This window comes from Ciona robusta, chromosome 3 (assembly GCF_009617815.1).
Source record: "Ciona robusta chromosome 3, ASM961781v2".
NCBI lineage: Eukaryota > Metazoa > Chordata > Ascidiacea > Phlebobranchia > Cionidae > Ciona > Ciona robusta.
Window position 1 is genome coordinate 11,073,513 of NC_143237.1, and position 16,438 is coordinate 11,089,950.

The 16,438-nt window shown below is 40.5% G+C and overlaps 1 protein-coding gene across 1 annotated transcript in view; it reads left to right on the forward strand.

Moving 5' to 3' along the window:
* Positions 1–16,438, forward strand: part of LOC149739384 (dynein axonemal heavy chain 5-like) — a 40,370-nt gene that overhangs the window by 15,737 nt on the left and 8,195 nt on the right. Inside the window, exons 30-69 of the mRNA XM_089875848.1 lie at positions 8–119; positions 434–562; positions 777–868; positions 978–1,085; positions 1,305–1,458; positions 1,590–1,786; positions 2,040–2,109; positions 2,375–2,503; positions 2,748–2,966; positions 3,193–3,339; positions 3,530–3,702; positions 3,849–4,027; positions 4,444–4,631; positions 4,927–5,121; positions 5,427–5,669; positions 5,959–6,131; positions 6,378–6,504; positions 6,631–6,823; positions 7,149–7,267; positions 7,404–7,494; positions 7,801–8,000; positions 8,408–8,557; positions 8,752–8,892; positions 9,109–9,240; positions 9,417–9,534; positions 9,795–9,940; positions 10,799–10,930; positions 11,278–11,418; positions 11,517–11,607; positions 11,701–11,846; positions 11,972–12,163; positions 12,513–12,629; positions 12,880–13,084; positions 13,429–13,559; positions 13,823–13,950; positions 14,189–14,339; positions 14,575–14,751; positions 14,994–15,209; positions 15,649–15,816; positions 16,117–16,335. Of these exons, the coding sequence (XP_089731974.1) occupies positions 8–119; positions 434–562; positions 777–868; positions 978–1,085; positions 1,305–1,458; positions 1,590–1,786; positions 2,040–2,109; positions 2,375–2,503; positions 2,748–2,966; positions 3,193–3,339; positions 3,530–3,702; positions 3,849–4,027; positions 4,444–4,631; positions 4,927–5,121; positions 5,427–5,669; positions 5,959–6,131; positions 6,378–6,504; positions 6,631–6,823; positions 7,149–7,267; positions 7,404–7,494; positions 7,801–8,000; positions 8,408–8,557; positions 8,752–8,892; positions 9,109–9,240; positions 9,417–9,534; positions 9,795–9,940; positions 10,799–10,930; positions 11,278–11,418; positions 11,517–11,607; positions 11,701–11,846; positions 11,972–12,163; positions 12,513–12,629; positions 12,880–13,084; positions 13,429–13,559; positions 13,823–13,950; positions 14,189–14,339; positions 14,575–14,751; positions 14,994–15,209; positions 15,649–15,816; positions 16,117–16,335 (6,139 nt within the window). The remainder of the gene's footprint in view (positions 1–7; positions 120–433; positions 563–776; positions 869–977; positions 1,086–1,304; positions 1,459–1,589; positions 1,787–2,039; positions 2,110–2,374; positions 2,504–2,747; positions 2,967–3,192; positions 3,340–3,529; positions 3,703–3,848; positions 4,028–4,443; positions 4,632–4,926; positions 5,122–5,426; positions 5,670–5,958; positions 6,132–6,377; positions 6,505–6,630; positions 6,824–7,148; positions 7,268–7,403; positions 7,495–7,800; positions 8,001–8,407; positions 8,558–8,751; positions 8,893–9,108; positions 9,241–9,416; positions 9,535–9,794; positions 9,941–10,798; positions 10,931–11,277; positions 11,419–11,516; positions 11,608–11,700; positions 11,847–11,971; positions 12,164–12,512; positions 12,630–12,879; positions 13,085–13,428; positions 13,560–13,822; positions 13,951–14,188; positions 14,340–14,574; positions 14,752–14,993; positions 15,210–15,648; positions 15,817–16,116; positions 16,336–16,438) is intronic.

Below are 16,438 nucleotides of genomic sequence, written 5' to 3' on the forward strand. Positions count from 1 at the left end.
ACCCCAGGTGCCGCAAACTCCCGAAAGCGCTCAAGGAATGGGAAGCCTTCCTCGACCTTAAGAAGAAAATTGATGATTTCAGTGAATGTTGTCCCCTGCTTGAAATGATGGCTAATAAGGTTTGTGTGGTGTTGGGTGGATTAAAAGGCCGGCACTGTAAAAAATTGGTTAGCGCGCCTGTCCAGAGGTATAGGTTTTAGGCTTGTTGCTGCTACTATTGCTGACGTTTCCTGCATTTTGTTGTTGTGATTCTAAACTAAAGTATGGACATATGTGTCGTTGCAAAAGATACTTAACGGACCCTAATGATGTCTTAACGATTCAACGCATGTCAAATGTAGGTCATTTAAGATCACAAAACAAAATGTGCCAGAAACTCAGTTTTAGACTAAAGTTTACATTATTTTCATGTTTTGATTATGACATCATACAGGCAATGATGAATCGGCATTGGGAACGAATCGCAAAAATCACGAGTCATACTTTCGATGTTGAAAACGAAAACTTTCAACTTCGTAATATTATGGAAGCTCCATTGTTGGCAAACAAAGAGGATATTGAGGTATTGTGTGGATGGTTGGGGGTTTGGGGGGGTTGGGTGGTGTTAAAAGTGCAAAGTTATATTGTTTATTATTGGACCAGCCAGCTGTGGCATTTAACCCAGGAAAATTCGCAAAACAAGTACCCTCCTAAAATAAGTTCTCCCAAAAATATGTCCTCCCATAAAATAAGTTCCCATTAAAAAGGTCCTCTATAAAATAAGTTCCCCACCACAGGACGTTTGCATCAGTGCAGTGAAGGAACGCGACATCGAAGCAAAACTTAAACAAGTGGTTTCTGATTGGAGTTTGCAAGTTTTCACTTTCTCGTGAGTAATTTAACTTTATTCTTTGATCAAAATACAGATTTAAAAAAACATCTATGTTTAAAAATATACTTTTGTTGTTGATATTGTGTTAATGTTGTTTCACTCGCAGACAATTCAAGGCGCGAGGTGAATTATTATTAAAAGGAGCCGACATTCAGGAGATAGTTGCGCTTATGGAGGATTCATTGATGGTGCTCGCTTCACTTATGAGTAACAGGTAAGGGTAGTGGGTTCAAGGCTCAACGTTGGCGACGTTGTGTGGGTTTTTGATCAAGACACTTAACGGCACAAAGTTACGTACGTGGTAACTTGTAAGCGTGTATGAAGTGTATGAAACAGAACACCCGTGTTGTAACGACTGTTGTTGCCCCGCCATGCGATTAACAAGTTACATTTATATCCATAATCATATGAATTCTAACCGATCTTACTCCAGATACAACGCACCATTCAAACCCCAGATCCAATCGTGGGTTCATAAATTATCAGGAACAACCGAGATTATCGAGAATTGGTTGGTTGTGCAGAACTTGTGGGTTTACTTAGAAGCTGTGTTTGTGGGTGGAGATATTGCTAAGCAGCTTCCCCAGGTTGGTTGGGTGTTTATAATCAGTGTGTGAGGTCATGGGGACAAGGGAAGAAGGCAATAGAGAAACTGAAAACCAAACTAATGAATATGTCACATTGTCACATACCATGTACAACCATATATAAACCTTAGGAAGCGAAGAGGTTCGCAAACATCGATAAATCGTGGCAGAAGATTATGCAGAAAGCCCATGAGACGACAAATGTTGTTCAGTGTTGTATGGGGGACGACACGCTCGCACAGCTTCTACCCCATCTATTGGAACAACTCGAGATGTGCCAGAAATCACTTACGGGTTACCTGGAGAAGAAACGACTCTTGTTTCCAAGGTACAAGCTGTGGGGGTGGTTGTTATTATTGAGCGTCTATAAACTGCCGCAGTGGGGTCTAGATGGTAGCACCCTGGGTGTTGGGGTAATAGACCTACATCCCAGGTCCCAGGTGTGTTTTATGTGGGTAAGGTTCTTTTCAATTCCTTGGATGTGGGCCAGAGTTGGTCCATCACCCCAACACCCAGGTTGTTCATATATTACATACACCCTAAATCATTAAATCATATTAACACCATTTTCTTACTTTCAGATTTTTCTTTGTATCCGACCCAGCGTTGCTTGAAATCCTTGGCCAAGCAAGTGACTCACACACCATACAGGTTTGTTAAACATTCCTGTTATTTGTGGGGTTTGTTTTCCCATCGTAATTTAATCTTTCTATTTAACTTTTAAAGCCAACCCCTATTGTACCCGTCCTGTATTTATGCACATTTTTGTTTTTATTAGAAGTTTAGCTTAATATTAATTGAACATAAATGGTTCATTGTTTGACTGCTAGGTGTAGCGACCACATTATTTTCTTCCAACTAAATGGAAATATGTTATAACCTTCAACCAACCATATTCACCACCCAATCACCGCAGGCCCATCTGCTGAGTTTGTTCGACAATGTTTATAAAGTCGACTTTGACGAGAAAGTTTACGACAAAATTATCCGGATCCGATCGCAGGAAGACGAGGTGGTTGATCTGGAGACTCCCGTGATGGCACAAGTATGGTTGTGATGTCATTATTGGGGGTTGTTATGTCATTATTAGGGATTGTGATGTCATTATTGGGGATTGTTTGTTGATAATTCTGGCACAGTTACCGCTTGCCTCTAGACCAGAGGTTCAAGGTTCAAGGTTCAATGCTGCTACCATTGTGGGTGGCTGTGTCTTTGGTGTATGAAACAGAACACCCGTGTTATAACAACTGTCCCTCTTACAAACAACTTACACCTGTTGTATATTCTAGGGCAACGTTGAGTTATGGTTGAAAAATTTGCTGGACACGGTGTTGAACACGATACACTGCGTTATAAGAAAGGCATCGCAAGCCGTCAACGATTCAGCTTCGTTTAAATTGATTGAGTTCGCCAACGTGTTCGCGGCCCAGGTCGGCCAACTAGGGATCCAAATGTTGTGGACCAAGGAAGCTGAGGCCACACTCGCTGTCGCCAAGTCCGATAAAAAGGTGGGGTTGGTTTGTTGGTTGGCGCGCATCTGGAGGCATGAGAAACTTTTGTCCAAGATCTCCCTTTTGATTTTTCAACAAATATTTGAATTAAACACTGATGAAGTCATTCAGTACGGCGAACGAAACAATATTTAATCCACATTTCATCTGGTATTTATGTAAACCAAGCATAATAATAAATACATAGATTCATACCTTACCATTACAACCCAATATAATACAGGCAATGGGAATAATGAACCAGAAGTTCCTGGATATGTTGAATGAACTAATCAACACAACAACAATGGAACTAACGAAATATGAACGGACAAAGTTTGAGACCCTGGTTACTATTCATGTTCACCAACGAGATATATTCGATGATATGGTGGGTAAGGGGGTAGTGGGTTCAACCCTCACCCATGGTGGTGGTTTCAACCCTCACCCATGGTGGTGGTGGGGGGAACTGGTTTAATGATAACTAAAGTATTTAAATTTGTCTCAACTTTTATTTAAACACCATGTATAGTGTGCAACACCCGTGTATTAAACCCCCTAACCCCTCCACACGCCTCCAGTGTCGAATGCACATCAAGTCACCGACCGACTTTGAATGGTTGAAACAATCTCGCTTTTACTTCATTGACGACACTGACAGATGTTTGGTTCAAATAACCGACGTTGACTTTGATTATTGTAACGAATACACCGGGTGTACAGAGAGATTGGTCATCACGCCGTTGACGGACAGGTGAGCACAATGTTATTTATTCGTTTCTTCAAATATGACGAAAAACATTATGTTTGTGATAAGTTTTTTAATAAATATGTATATAATTTTTATTTTTTATAAATTTATTAATGGATAATTAAATATAACAAAACCTCTCCCCCCAGATGTTACATCACGCTTTCCCAGGCGCTCGGCATGAGCATGGGGGGAGCCCCTGCTGGTCCAGCAGGAACGGGGAAGACAGAGACAACCAAGGATATGGGGAAGTGTCTGGGGAAGTACGTGGTTGTGTTTAATTGCTCCGATCAGATGGATTATAGAGGGTTGGGGAGGATCTATAAAGGTGAGGGGTGCGGGGTTCAAGGCTCGCTGGGGTGTTGTGTGAAATAATTTTGTTTTTTTATATATTTGTTCTTGTTATATTTTATGTCAATATAAAACAAGCTGTTTCTTTTGCCTTCTTTAATTTTCTACTTTCAAATGTTAATAAACACATCCGGTCGCACAGTGAGCGTGGCTGGTGGGTACGCGGGTCCAAGGTTCCTTGCTGCTACCATTGTGTGCGTATTTGTATTAGGGGTTGTTTTTGCTCTAGGACATCTAACAGCAAACCCTGATAATGTCTCGCTGCTTAGCAAACGAAACGTTGGTCTTTTAGGATCACAAAACAAACAATTGCCATTAGTTTCACACTTAATATATAATATATGGTACCATGAACTTTGCACCACAAGTATACCACATACGCCCCACTCACAGGTTTGGCGCAATCTGGATCGTGGGGTTGCTTTGATGAGTTCAACCGTATCGAGCTCCCCGTGTTATCGGTAGCCGCGCAACAAATAGCCATCGTGCTCCAATGCAAGAAGATGAAAAAACCACAATTTATATTCACGGATGGTGACGTGGTGGATCTCGATCGGGAGTTCGGGATTTTCCTTACTATGGTGGGTTGGTGGGGTTATAAGGGGGGGGAAGGTTGGTGGGGTTATAAGGGGGGGGTTGGGACTTCTGTTTTTGTGGAGTAAAGTTTGGGATGTTAGGGAGGTTTTAAACTTTGGCTTTTGTTGGATAAAGTATAGCGGGGCAGGGCGGGCTAAATTTTATAAAATTGTGCTTTTCTCTTGTAAGAGGCTTCAGCAATATTTCTATGAAACTAAATATTCTATTTCTCGCTTCATAAACACAGTGTATGCATGATTGTGTTGAAACAGAATAAGTAACAACGAACCCCCCATGTAGAATCCTGGTTACGCTGGTCGACAAGAACTTCCTGAAAACTTGAAGATTATTTTCCGTCCGGTTGCGATGATGGTTCCTGATAGAAGCATCATCATTCGTGTGAAGCTAGCCGCGTGCGGTTTCATCGAAAATATTATTTTATCCAAGAAGTTTTACACACTCTATAAACTTTGTGAGGAACAACTCTCCAAACAGGTGGAATATTTATTATTGAAGTTTCTGTAGAAATTTAATTGAAATATTTAAATAATTAATTTAGTGTAGGTTTTTAGCCAAATACCGTGTCATCTTATCAGTGACGCTTGAATGGATTAACGAGGTTACATTTACCTCTCGTTAATGGCACGTCACTAACTGGTTGTGAAAATGTACATTAAGTTGAACACCTGTATCTTTTATTTGTTACTTTTTCTCAAATAAAATACATGTCATAGTTTTTACCAGTAGCTCGTCTCCTTTCATACTTTTTAACACCCCCAACACCTAATTCCCTCCCCCAGGTCCACTACGACTTTGGACTTCGAAACATCCTCTCCGTCCTCCGAACACTAGGGGGGGTTAAGCGAGCAAACCCCGAAGACCCCGAACCCATGATCGTGATGCGGGTGCTTCGTGATATGAACCTCTCCAAACTCGTAGATGAGGATGAACCTCTCTTCCTCTCACTCATCAACGATTTGTTCCCGGGGATTCAACTCGATAAAGCTGGATACCCCGAACTGGAGGCAGCCATCGAGAAACAGGTGGAATATTATTTTAATAAGAGCTGTTAGGAGGTTTAGGTCATTACCCATAAAACATGGGTGCCAATGAAAAAGCATGAATGGTATCGCCCATGGTTGTACATGTACAGTGTTACTAAATGCGTAACAAACAAAGTCCAACAAATAGTTAATCATAAGAAATGTTCGACTAATATGACATCATCACCCTCCTCATTTACTATACATCCTAATATCGAATATGGTCGCTACTTTATTGTAATATTTTCATCGCGATTAAACGACTTTCACAAAAACATCCCCCCTTCAGATAAACGAAGCGGGCCTAATCAACCACCCCCCCTGGGTGTTGAAGTTGATCCAGTTGTTTGAAACGCAACGCGTGCGACATGGGATGATGGCGTTGGGACCAAGTGGGGCCGGGAAAACCAAGTGTATTAATATATTGATGAAAGCGATGACTGATTGTGGGGAACCCCACAGGTGGGTGGGGTTGGGGGGGAGGTTGTAAACTTGATTTGAGTTGTTTAGATTATGAACTATTTATATTAAATAAAAAGGGCTTGGTAAAAAGTTGATAAAACTTGAATGATTGTTTGTGTCATAATGGGTGATAATAATATTGATGACATCACAGTACGTTTTACTATGACATCACATTATATATTAATATGACATCACTATACATATTGCTATGACATCACAGTACATATTATTATGACATCACAGAGAGATGCGAATGAACCCGAAAGCGATCACGGCACCGCAGATGTTTGGTACGTTGGATGTCGCAACCAATGATTGGACGGACGGGATATTTAGCACGCTGTGGAGGAGGAGTCATAAAGCTAAGAAGGTCGGTTAGGGGGGGGGGTTAGTGGGTCAGGTTGTGTTCGAAGGGAATTGAACGACATCTGTGTGTATGGTGAATACAGGGTTGTATACAATATATGGTGTATTTACTTGTGTTCATATATAACAGGGGGAACACATATGGTTGGTCCTCGATGGGCCGGTTGATGCCATCTGGATCGAGAACCTTAACTCAGTGTTGGACGATAACAAGACCCTCACCCTCGCTAACGGGGATCGGATACCGATGGCTCCAAATTGTAAAATCGTTTTCGAACCTCACAATATTGATAATGCATCTCCGGCTACAGTGTCCAGGAACGGTGGGTTGGCTGGTTCCGATTATTCCATAGTGTGCGGTATGATTACAATGGCCAGGTATTTAAATGAATGAAACTTATTCATCTTCCAATGGCAGTCAGCCTCTAACCCATTAGTGGCCACTGGGTTGGGGTAAGTGACTTGCCCACGAACACATACGCCCAAGGTGACGTTCACACTAAAATTCTCCAGTCTAGAGGTGGTTGTCCAACCACTGTGTCACGAGGCCAGACAACTAGAACATTCGTGCTTAAAACATGATCTAAACCCGCCAATATACCCCCCACCCCCATATAACCCCACATAACCCCCCCCCCCACTATACAGGCATGGTGTTCATGAGTTCTTCTGTCCTTGATTGGCAGCCGATACTAAAGGGTTGGCTACAAACATTATCCCACCAACAAAGCGATATTTTGTGGGGATATTTCGAAGCCATATTCCAGGTATTGAACAATTGTTTATTTAAACAGTTTTAATTTTTCTTATTTTTTATCGATTTTTTATTAAATTTTTAGAAAAAAATAGTTTTTCTTTTTTCCTTTAAATTTCATGAAATTAAAATTATTCCCAAATATTTAGGATTGTTTGGATTTCTTGTTTTCCACCTGTTTCCCAAAGATGGCGTTCCTGGAGTGTATGTACATTAGACAAGCCATTGACCTCCTGCAAGGTGGGTTTTTTAGTATAATCTGATTTACCATAATCTGTTGCCAATATGGACAACCCATTAGTGACCACTGGGTTGGAGCAATCGTCGTTAAGTGCCCAAGGACATATATGCCCACCAGTAGAGTAACAACTATTTTAGGTTTATAACTAAGGTTCCAAACTACATATTGTCCAATGTTACATCAACCACTTTTCTTTGTTGTTATAATTATTTAATCTTTGTGTATTAATTAAAACTGTATTCGAAATAAAGTGAATGTTTATTTTACCAGGAAAAAACTTTAACCTTGTATTTATTTATGGCCAGGTTTGATCCCATCTCAAGAAGAAGGGAAACAACCGAATCGGGAACATCTCGCTCGATTATTCTTCTTTAGTTTGATGTGGTCGGTTGGCGCGATACTCGAGTTGGACGACCGCGCGAAGTTGGAAACTTTCATCAAGGGTCACGAAAGCAAGAATGCTATTCCTCCTATTAAAGAAGATGAAACTATATTTGAATATATGGTGGGTTATAATGGATGGTATGAACATCAACCATGGGAGCAGTTTATTAACAAGTATCTATTTGTAAACCACGATGAAGTCTTGTTGAACGGCAGATATAATGTTGGGTGAAAATGACATTAATATTCACGCAAGCTGAAAAAGATAATAATATCAGTATTTATTTATGTAATGTTGGTTCCATTTCATTGAGAAATTGATGATGTCGGTCTTTGGTACAAAATTAGTTGGATTCGATTTGAGTTTGTTGTATATTTAATAGCACTTGTTGTATTTGGTCATGGTGCAACGAGAATCGTCCAACAATATGAATGCTAGATCATTGAGATAAAACACTTTATGAAATCACTATTATATATTACAAATACTATCAGTGTTGCCGGTTCTTTAACACCCCCCCCCCACAGGTGAATGAGGAAGGGCAGTGGGAACACTGGGGGGAAAGGGTGCCCCAATATAATTACCCCAAAGACTCGGTACCCGATTACATGGGTATTCTGGTGCCTAACGTTGATAATGTGAGGACAGACTTCCTTATGGACACTATCATGCAACAGGTGGGTGGTTACTACATATTGTTGTGCACGGTGTGTATTCTATGTGTGTCAGGTTTTCTACCATTACTGTCAGGAACAATAAATTTTAATAAAAAGTAATCTCACAAAGTTACATACGTGGTAACTTGTAAGCGGGCACGAGGTGTATAAACAAAACACCAAATATATACTTCTATGAACCCCCACTCCCACAGGAAAAAGGGATTCTTCTGATCGGTGAACAAGGAACAGCGAAGACAGTGATGATCAAGGGTTACAGCAAGCGATACGACCCCGAACAACATTTAAGCAAAGCTCTCAACTTTAGTAGTGCCACAACACCTAATATGTTCCAGGTACGCATGTTGCTGCATCAATATTATACTTACAAAAATAATTCTTTGATTTTCAATTGTGTGTTATATAATATATTACACATGATATAACCATGTTGTACTCACAACCAATGTTTTATAAAATCTATAAAGAGTAAAATATATTTATTTACATCAAACGTTTGCTGTACATTATACGTATGCGACTTATGCTTGGTGTAACCGCATTATATTCAGCGAACTATTGAGAGTTACGTTGACAAGCGAGTCGGAACGACGTACGGACCTCCTGCTGGCAAGAAGATGACGGTGTTTATCGATGACATCAACATGCCGGTTGTTAATAACTGGGGGGGACCAGGTATGTACGTGTAATAACCAAGTTTTAAACAAATGCTCTTTTTATTTTTGGTTTGTTTTAACGACTGTCACTTTGCTGCTAATTCCCTTCTCTTCGTTGTTTTTCTTATTTGATCTTCGCTATCGTATTCAAATACCCCATACACCCCCCCCCCCTAAACACCCCATACACCCCCTACACACAGATAACAAATGAAATTGTTCGGCAACTGATGGCAACCAAAGGATTCTACAGTATCGATAAACCCGGTGATTTCACTAATATTGTGGATATTCAGTTTGTGGCTGCGATGATCCACCCAGGTGAGGGGGGTTGCATATATATGTGCGTGGTGTTTAGTGGGGAGAACATACAACATGGAAGGTTCAAAAACTGAATTACTTTTCCACTTTATACACAAGCGATGTCATGTTTATATTTCCCACAGGTTTTAAAGTGTATAGCGAGTGAATGAAATTGTGGAGTAAATGTAACTTCACGTGACGACAGCCAGAACCCATAATCGCTATCAAAGATATCGATTTAACTTATTTTATCACCTACTTATTTATATTAACACTAGGTGGAGGTAGAAACGACATCCCCCAGCGATTGAAACGTCAACTTTGCATCTTCAATTGTACTTTACCATCCAACAACTCCATCGATAAAATATTCAGCACCATCGGGGAAGGTTATTATTGTAAAGAGCGAGGGTTTAATAACGAGGTGGGTGGTTTATATTGGGGGGTTGGTTGGTTTATATTGGGGGGTGGGGTGGTTTATATTGGGGGGTTGGGTGGTTTATATTGGGGGGTTGGGTGGTTTTTATTGGGGGGTGGGGTGGTTTATATTGGGGGGTGGGGTGGTTTTTATTGGGGGGTGGGGTGGTTTATATTGGGGGTGGGGTGGTTTATATTGGGGGGTTGGGTGGTTTTTATTGGGGGGTGCGGTGGTTTATATTGGGGGGTTGGGTGGTTTATATTGGGGGTGGGGTGGTTTATATTGGGGGGTTGGGTGGAATATATTGGGGGTTGGGTGGAATATATTGGGGGGTTGGGTGGTTTATATTGGGGGGTGGGGTGGTTTATATTGGGGGGTGGGGTGGTTTATATTGGGGGTTGGGGTGGTTTATATTGGGGGGTGGGGTGGTTTATATTGGGGGGTTGGGTGGTTTTTATTGGGGGGTGGGGTGGTTTATATTGGGGGGTTGGGTGGTTTATATTGGGGGGTGGGGTGGTTTATATTGGGGGGTGGGGTGGTTTTTATTGGGGGGTGGGGTGGTTTTTATTGGGGGGTGGGTAATCTATTGCATTGGTTGCTTTTATACTTTTAATATTGTAGTAACGTGGTGTCAATCCTTACTTTAATCTTTGCCTGAAGTTTCTGAAAAGAATTTCGTTTCACGCTTGCTCTTGTAGAAAAACTTAAATTACCGGCGGAATTCGCCGAAAATCAATAAAACTTCATCTTTTTATATTAAGTTGAACTTTGTGTTGGATTTTTTTAATTTTAAATTTTTTAATAAAATATTTTCACTTTATCTTTTTTAGTTTATCCATGTTAGATAATTATGACATCACACAGGTCGTTGAATTAATTCCCAAACTTGTTCCGCTAACTCGACGATTATGGCAAGCCACCAAAGTTAAAATGTTACCGACTCCAGCCAAGTTTCATTACATCTTCAACTTAAGGGATCTAAGCAGAATATGGCAGGTGGGGGGTTGGGGGGGTGGGGGGGTGGGGGTAATTTATTTATTGTGTCGTGCCCAAGAAAGCATCCACGGTGGCAGCGTCGAGTCTTGAACCCGTATCTTCTGGTCTAGTTGAGTTTGTTTCAGTATTGCCAAGCCAATAAATTGTAATACAAAATTATTTTTGGTTGCTTTGATATCACTCAGTGTGTAACAGCAATAACACATTGGTAAAATGTAAAAAAAACGCTAAATATAAAAAATAGATTAAATAAAATGCAATAACGAAAAATGTTTTGCAAGAAAATGAAAAACTAAAGTGACATTAAATCTAAAATGAAAATATTTGAAACATATATTTGCATGCAGGGAATATTGAACGTTGACCATGAAGTCGGGTCGAGCGAGGAAACCATACTTGGGTTGTGGAAGCATGAGTGCCATCGTGTGGTGGCCGATAGGTTTACCAACCAACCAGATAAAGATTGGTTCGATGTGGCGTTGAATAAGGTGGGTTGGTAGAGGGTTTATATAGGTGGGCATAACAATTGTTGGTGATATAATATTTAACACTTCCAGATAAGTAATTATAACACCCCCACTCCCAGATACTGGCGGAAACTTTACCGGAACTGAGCTCCAAACTACCGGCCGAACCTTACTTTGTTGATTTTCTCAGAGAAGCTCCGGAGCCTACAGGTAGGTGTGACATCACAATGGGTTTAATGACATCACAATGGGTATAATGACATCACAATGGTTATTATGACATCACAATGGTTATCATTACAGGTGAGGAAGACGACGCCGACCTCGACGCACCAAAGATTTACGAACCAATCGAATCGTTCGAACAACTGGAGGAAAAGTTGAAAGTTTTCCAAGAACAATACAACGAGACGATACGAGGATCCAAGATGGATCTCGTGTTTTTTAAGGTGGGTGGGGTGGAATACGCACCATCTGTCCTGTCTGTAGTGTTCTTGGGCAAGACACTTAATGGCACATGCTGCCGTTGCCCGCCATGCGAGGATAAAAAACTGACCCCCATTACCCCTCACAGGACGCGATGGTTCATCTCGTAAAGATCTCTCGAATCATCCGAACCCCCCGTGGTAACTGCTTATTGGTTGGCGTAGGGGGGAGTGGCAAGCAATCTCTAACACGATTGGCCACTTACATAGCAGGGTACCAAAGCTTCCAAATAACTTTGTCACGAACGTACAATGTTTCGAACCTCATCGATGATTTGAAGGTGAGTTGTTTGTTTGTTGGCCACGCTTGTACAACATTATTACTCGAGTAGTTTTTACCCGAAGCGTGTTTTAACGACTGTCGTTTTGCTACTTCTCTTCGTTGTTTTAATTCTTTTGATCGTTGGTATCGTATTCAAAGAGATAATGAATATATAATACAGTCTGTATCACAACTGTGATCATCAGAAAATAGCCAACATTTGCTTTAACAATGTTATGTCTGTGTTTTGTTTTCAACATTGAAACAATGAACCCATAGAAAACAAACACGGCCGTAAAGCTTGTTCTTCAATAAACAAATATTGATATTAATGAATAACCCTCCGATGTTTATCATGAACCCCCCAGATATTGTATCGGACCACAGGCAAGGAAGGAAAGGGGGTCAGTTTCATCTTCACCGACAATGAGATCAAAGATGAAGGATTCCTCGAGTACATGAACAATGTATTGGCATCGGGAGAGGTGAGTAGGGGGTTCGGGGTTCAAGGACCACACAAGTGGGATTTGATTACCCAGAGATTTGGGCTCAATGCTACCATTGTGGGCGTATGTGTCCTTTGAAAAGAAAAACGACAATTGTTCCAACCCAGTGGTTACTAACGGATTGTCCAAATTATCAGATATACAGAAAATCACCCACAAAGTTACATACATGCTAACTTATAAGCGATGTTATAATTCCCACACAAGTAGAAACATCCCACTCACCCAGGTATCCAACTTGTTCGCTCGCGACGAGATCGACGAAATCACGCAAGAGTTGATTCCCGTGATGAAGGCCGAATACCCCCGTCGCCCTCCAACCAATGAAAATTTATACGAATACTTTTTATCACGAGTCCGCGCGAACCTTCATGTCGTTCTTTGCTTCTCGCCCGTCGGGGAAAAGTTCCAAAACCGAGCCCTGAAGTTTCCAGGTGAAAACATGGTTTCTAAGTTTTTTAAGTTCAGATTATACTTTAGACAATGTATGTTTTTTTGAAAGCGAATTTAGGAAATTTTGTAAATTCAACTTTTTACAAATATAACTTAATAATAATATATTACTCTCAATTTCTATATATGAAGTCTTTGTAAAGAAACGATGGGATCACAACTGTTTTATTTTAGTTAACATGCTCTTCACATTGTGGTCTATAATCAAATATGTGGTTTTATCCGTAGCATTTTTAACTGTTGTTTTGCTGCTAATTTCATTCTCTTCATTGTAACCATATATGGCACTGTGAGAATAAACTTCACCCAACCCCATTACAACTAGCTTTGATCTCCGGGTGTACCATGGATTGGTTCCTACGATGGCCACGGGACGCCCTTATACAAGTTGCGCAATACTTCCTCGAGACTTTCCCCATGGAATGTGAGAAGAATACGAAAGGCAGCACGGTCCAGGTACGGGGGGTTGGGGGGTAGGTTGATGGGGTATTAAGGTAAGGTATGAGGTAATTATTTGGGAAGTCATTTTTACCCGCATATATTTATGATTTTTACCTAAGTAACAAAATATCTAAACCAAAAAAAAAACTGAATAAAAAACTAAGTTTTTATAATGCGTTTCAAAAAGGTGGAGTTTGAGTTTAAAGTATAACGATAATATATTGGCCCGTGTTTTAAACTCATTTACTAATTTATTAAACTGGTTGAAACTCCGACAGGTGATGGGAACGGTCCAAGACATCGTTGCGGAGAAATGCGTCGAATATTTTGAAAGATATCGACGAGCTTGTCACGTCACACCGAAGTCTTATCTATCGTTCTTGTCGGGTTACAAAACTATTTACAAGTGAGTTATAGCTTACCTTAATATTTAAATCAATGACTTATAAAATAAACGTAACTTATTTATCCTCGCATGGCGGGGCAACGACAGTCGTTATAACACGGGTGTTCTGTTTCGTACAAATGGGTTGGAGCAATTACCATTATGTGCTACCCCCACACAGGTCGCAACGTTGAGCCTCGAACCCAGTACCTTTCCCCTCACAGCAATATACCATATTAAACCCCAACCCCCCCTTTAGGTCGAAACTTGATGAGATCTCGGTTCTAGCCTCGCGCATGAAAACAGGGTTGCTGAAGTTGGTCGAAGCCGAGAAATCTGTCAACGAGTTGTCCAAAGAACTCGCTGTAAAAGAGAAAGATCTCGCTGTGGCTTCTAAAGAAGCTGATGAGGTGTGTGATGTCATAATGGGTGGGATGATGTCATAATGGAAGGTTGTACCACAATAATTGAGTTTTTGCCAGGCTTGTTAAGTCTTATTGATTGTCCCTGCCCCTAAATTACCCACGAAGTAACATATATGGAAACTTGTGGGTACAGAAATTACTTGTGCAGAGTAGGACACCATGTATGGCGGTGTAACCATAACCCTAATGATATATTCAATAAACAACCCATACAACACAGGTGTTGAAAGTCGTCACCACCAAAGCAACGGCTGCTGAGAAAGTGAAAGCCGAGGTTCAGAAAGTTAAAGATAAAGCTCAACATATTGTGGATTCGATCGCTGTTGATAAAAAGTCGGCAGAAGCAAAACTTACGGCTGCAAAACCAGCACTGGAGGCAGCAGAGGCCGCGTTACAGGTGGGGGGGATGAGTGGAGGATCGTTAAAAATAATAGCAAAGCAAATATGAAGTTGCAACAACAAATATGATCTGGAGTAAATTTGGAAAGAAATAAAAATAGGTTTTGTTGTCTTTTGGTTAACTGGATTGAATATTAAAAAAATATTTTTCTTGCTTGAAGTAAAAGTGTGTGTAATGACTTACAATATTTGTTTCACCAACACCTAATATATTTATGCGGAAACTTTGATCGTCCTCAGACAATCAAACCAGCTGACATCGCTACGGTTCGTAAACTTGGCAAACCCCCTCACCTTATCATGCGTATCATGGACTGCGTGTTGTTATTATTCCAAAAGCGAATCAACACAGTGGAGATGGATCCTGAACGACCGTGCGTCAAACCATCGTGGGGGGAAGCCCTCAAGATGATGAACAACTCAGGATTCTTACAATCGCTGCTCAACTTTTCCAAGGTTATATGTGGTGTATAATCTAGTTGCATATACTGTTGAAACTTGTTTTGTTAATTTATTGATGGTTGATTTAATGATATTGACTTGTTTTGTAAATTAGCTTTTCTGACTTTTGTTTAATTTTTTTTCTTTTTTTTATCGGGTGAATGACACTTACAGTACAAAACTTGTACGTCATAGTGTTTAGCGCTGTTGCGTCATTCATCCTGATAAAGACGATCTGTATACGACGTTGAAACATACGAAAGCAATTAAATGCAAGAAGAGATATTGCGCTTGTTTCCGATCTGTATTCGACGAATACGATCTGTATAGGACATTAAAATGGCAGTTCGCAACGGTGTTTATTAAAATAAAATAGGTCGAATAAGGCATAGATATCTCGTTACTAAACCTAGATTTTAACTTTTATTGAACAATATTTTCACTTCCACCCCAGGACACGATCACGGAAGAAACTGTTGAATTGTTAGCCCCATATTTGGAAATGGATGATTACAGCTTTGAATCTGCCAAGAAAGTTTGCGGCAACGTTGCGGGGTTGTGTTCATGGACGCAAGCTATGTCGTTCTTCTATTCAATCAATAAGGAGGTGTTGCCGTTAAAGGTGGGTGGACGGGGGTTTGCACAAATGTGGCAACTCCTCCGTGTTATAATGAATGTCGTTACTTACAATGTGAGGATAAAATTTATCTATCCGTACGAACACAACAGTGAAATCAACAAGCGGAAGTTGTTAAAATCAAAGTTAGGTTAAAATATGCTGGTGGTACGAACGATTAACAAAAATTAAAACAAAAATTAATAAAAACAGGTTAAAAAAGTACTTGGGTAAACAAAAGCGTGGCTGCTACATCTTAGGTTATCTTACAAACTATAAACTTTAACGAGTCAAACTTTCTGGCAGGCGAACCTCGTAATCCAAGAAGCTCGCTTGGGCAAAGCGATGTCGGATCTTAACGACGCGCAAGCCACGTTGGATGAGAAGGAAGCCGAGTTAAACGAAGTACAAGCTCAATATGATAAAGCGATCTCGCATAAACAAGCATTGATTGACGACGCTGAGGCTTGTAAGAGGAAGATGGTGAACGCAAGCGCTCTCATCGAGGGGTTAGGGGGCGAGAAGGTGCGGTTGCTACTGTTTTATTACCGGTTTTTAATAAAATTATTAATTTTTTGATAAACTAAACACCTTTTTACCTACTTTTGAAAGATCATTTGTTAGGAAA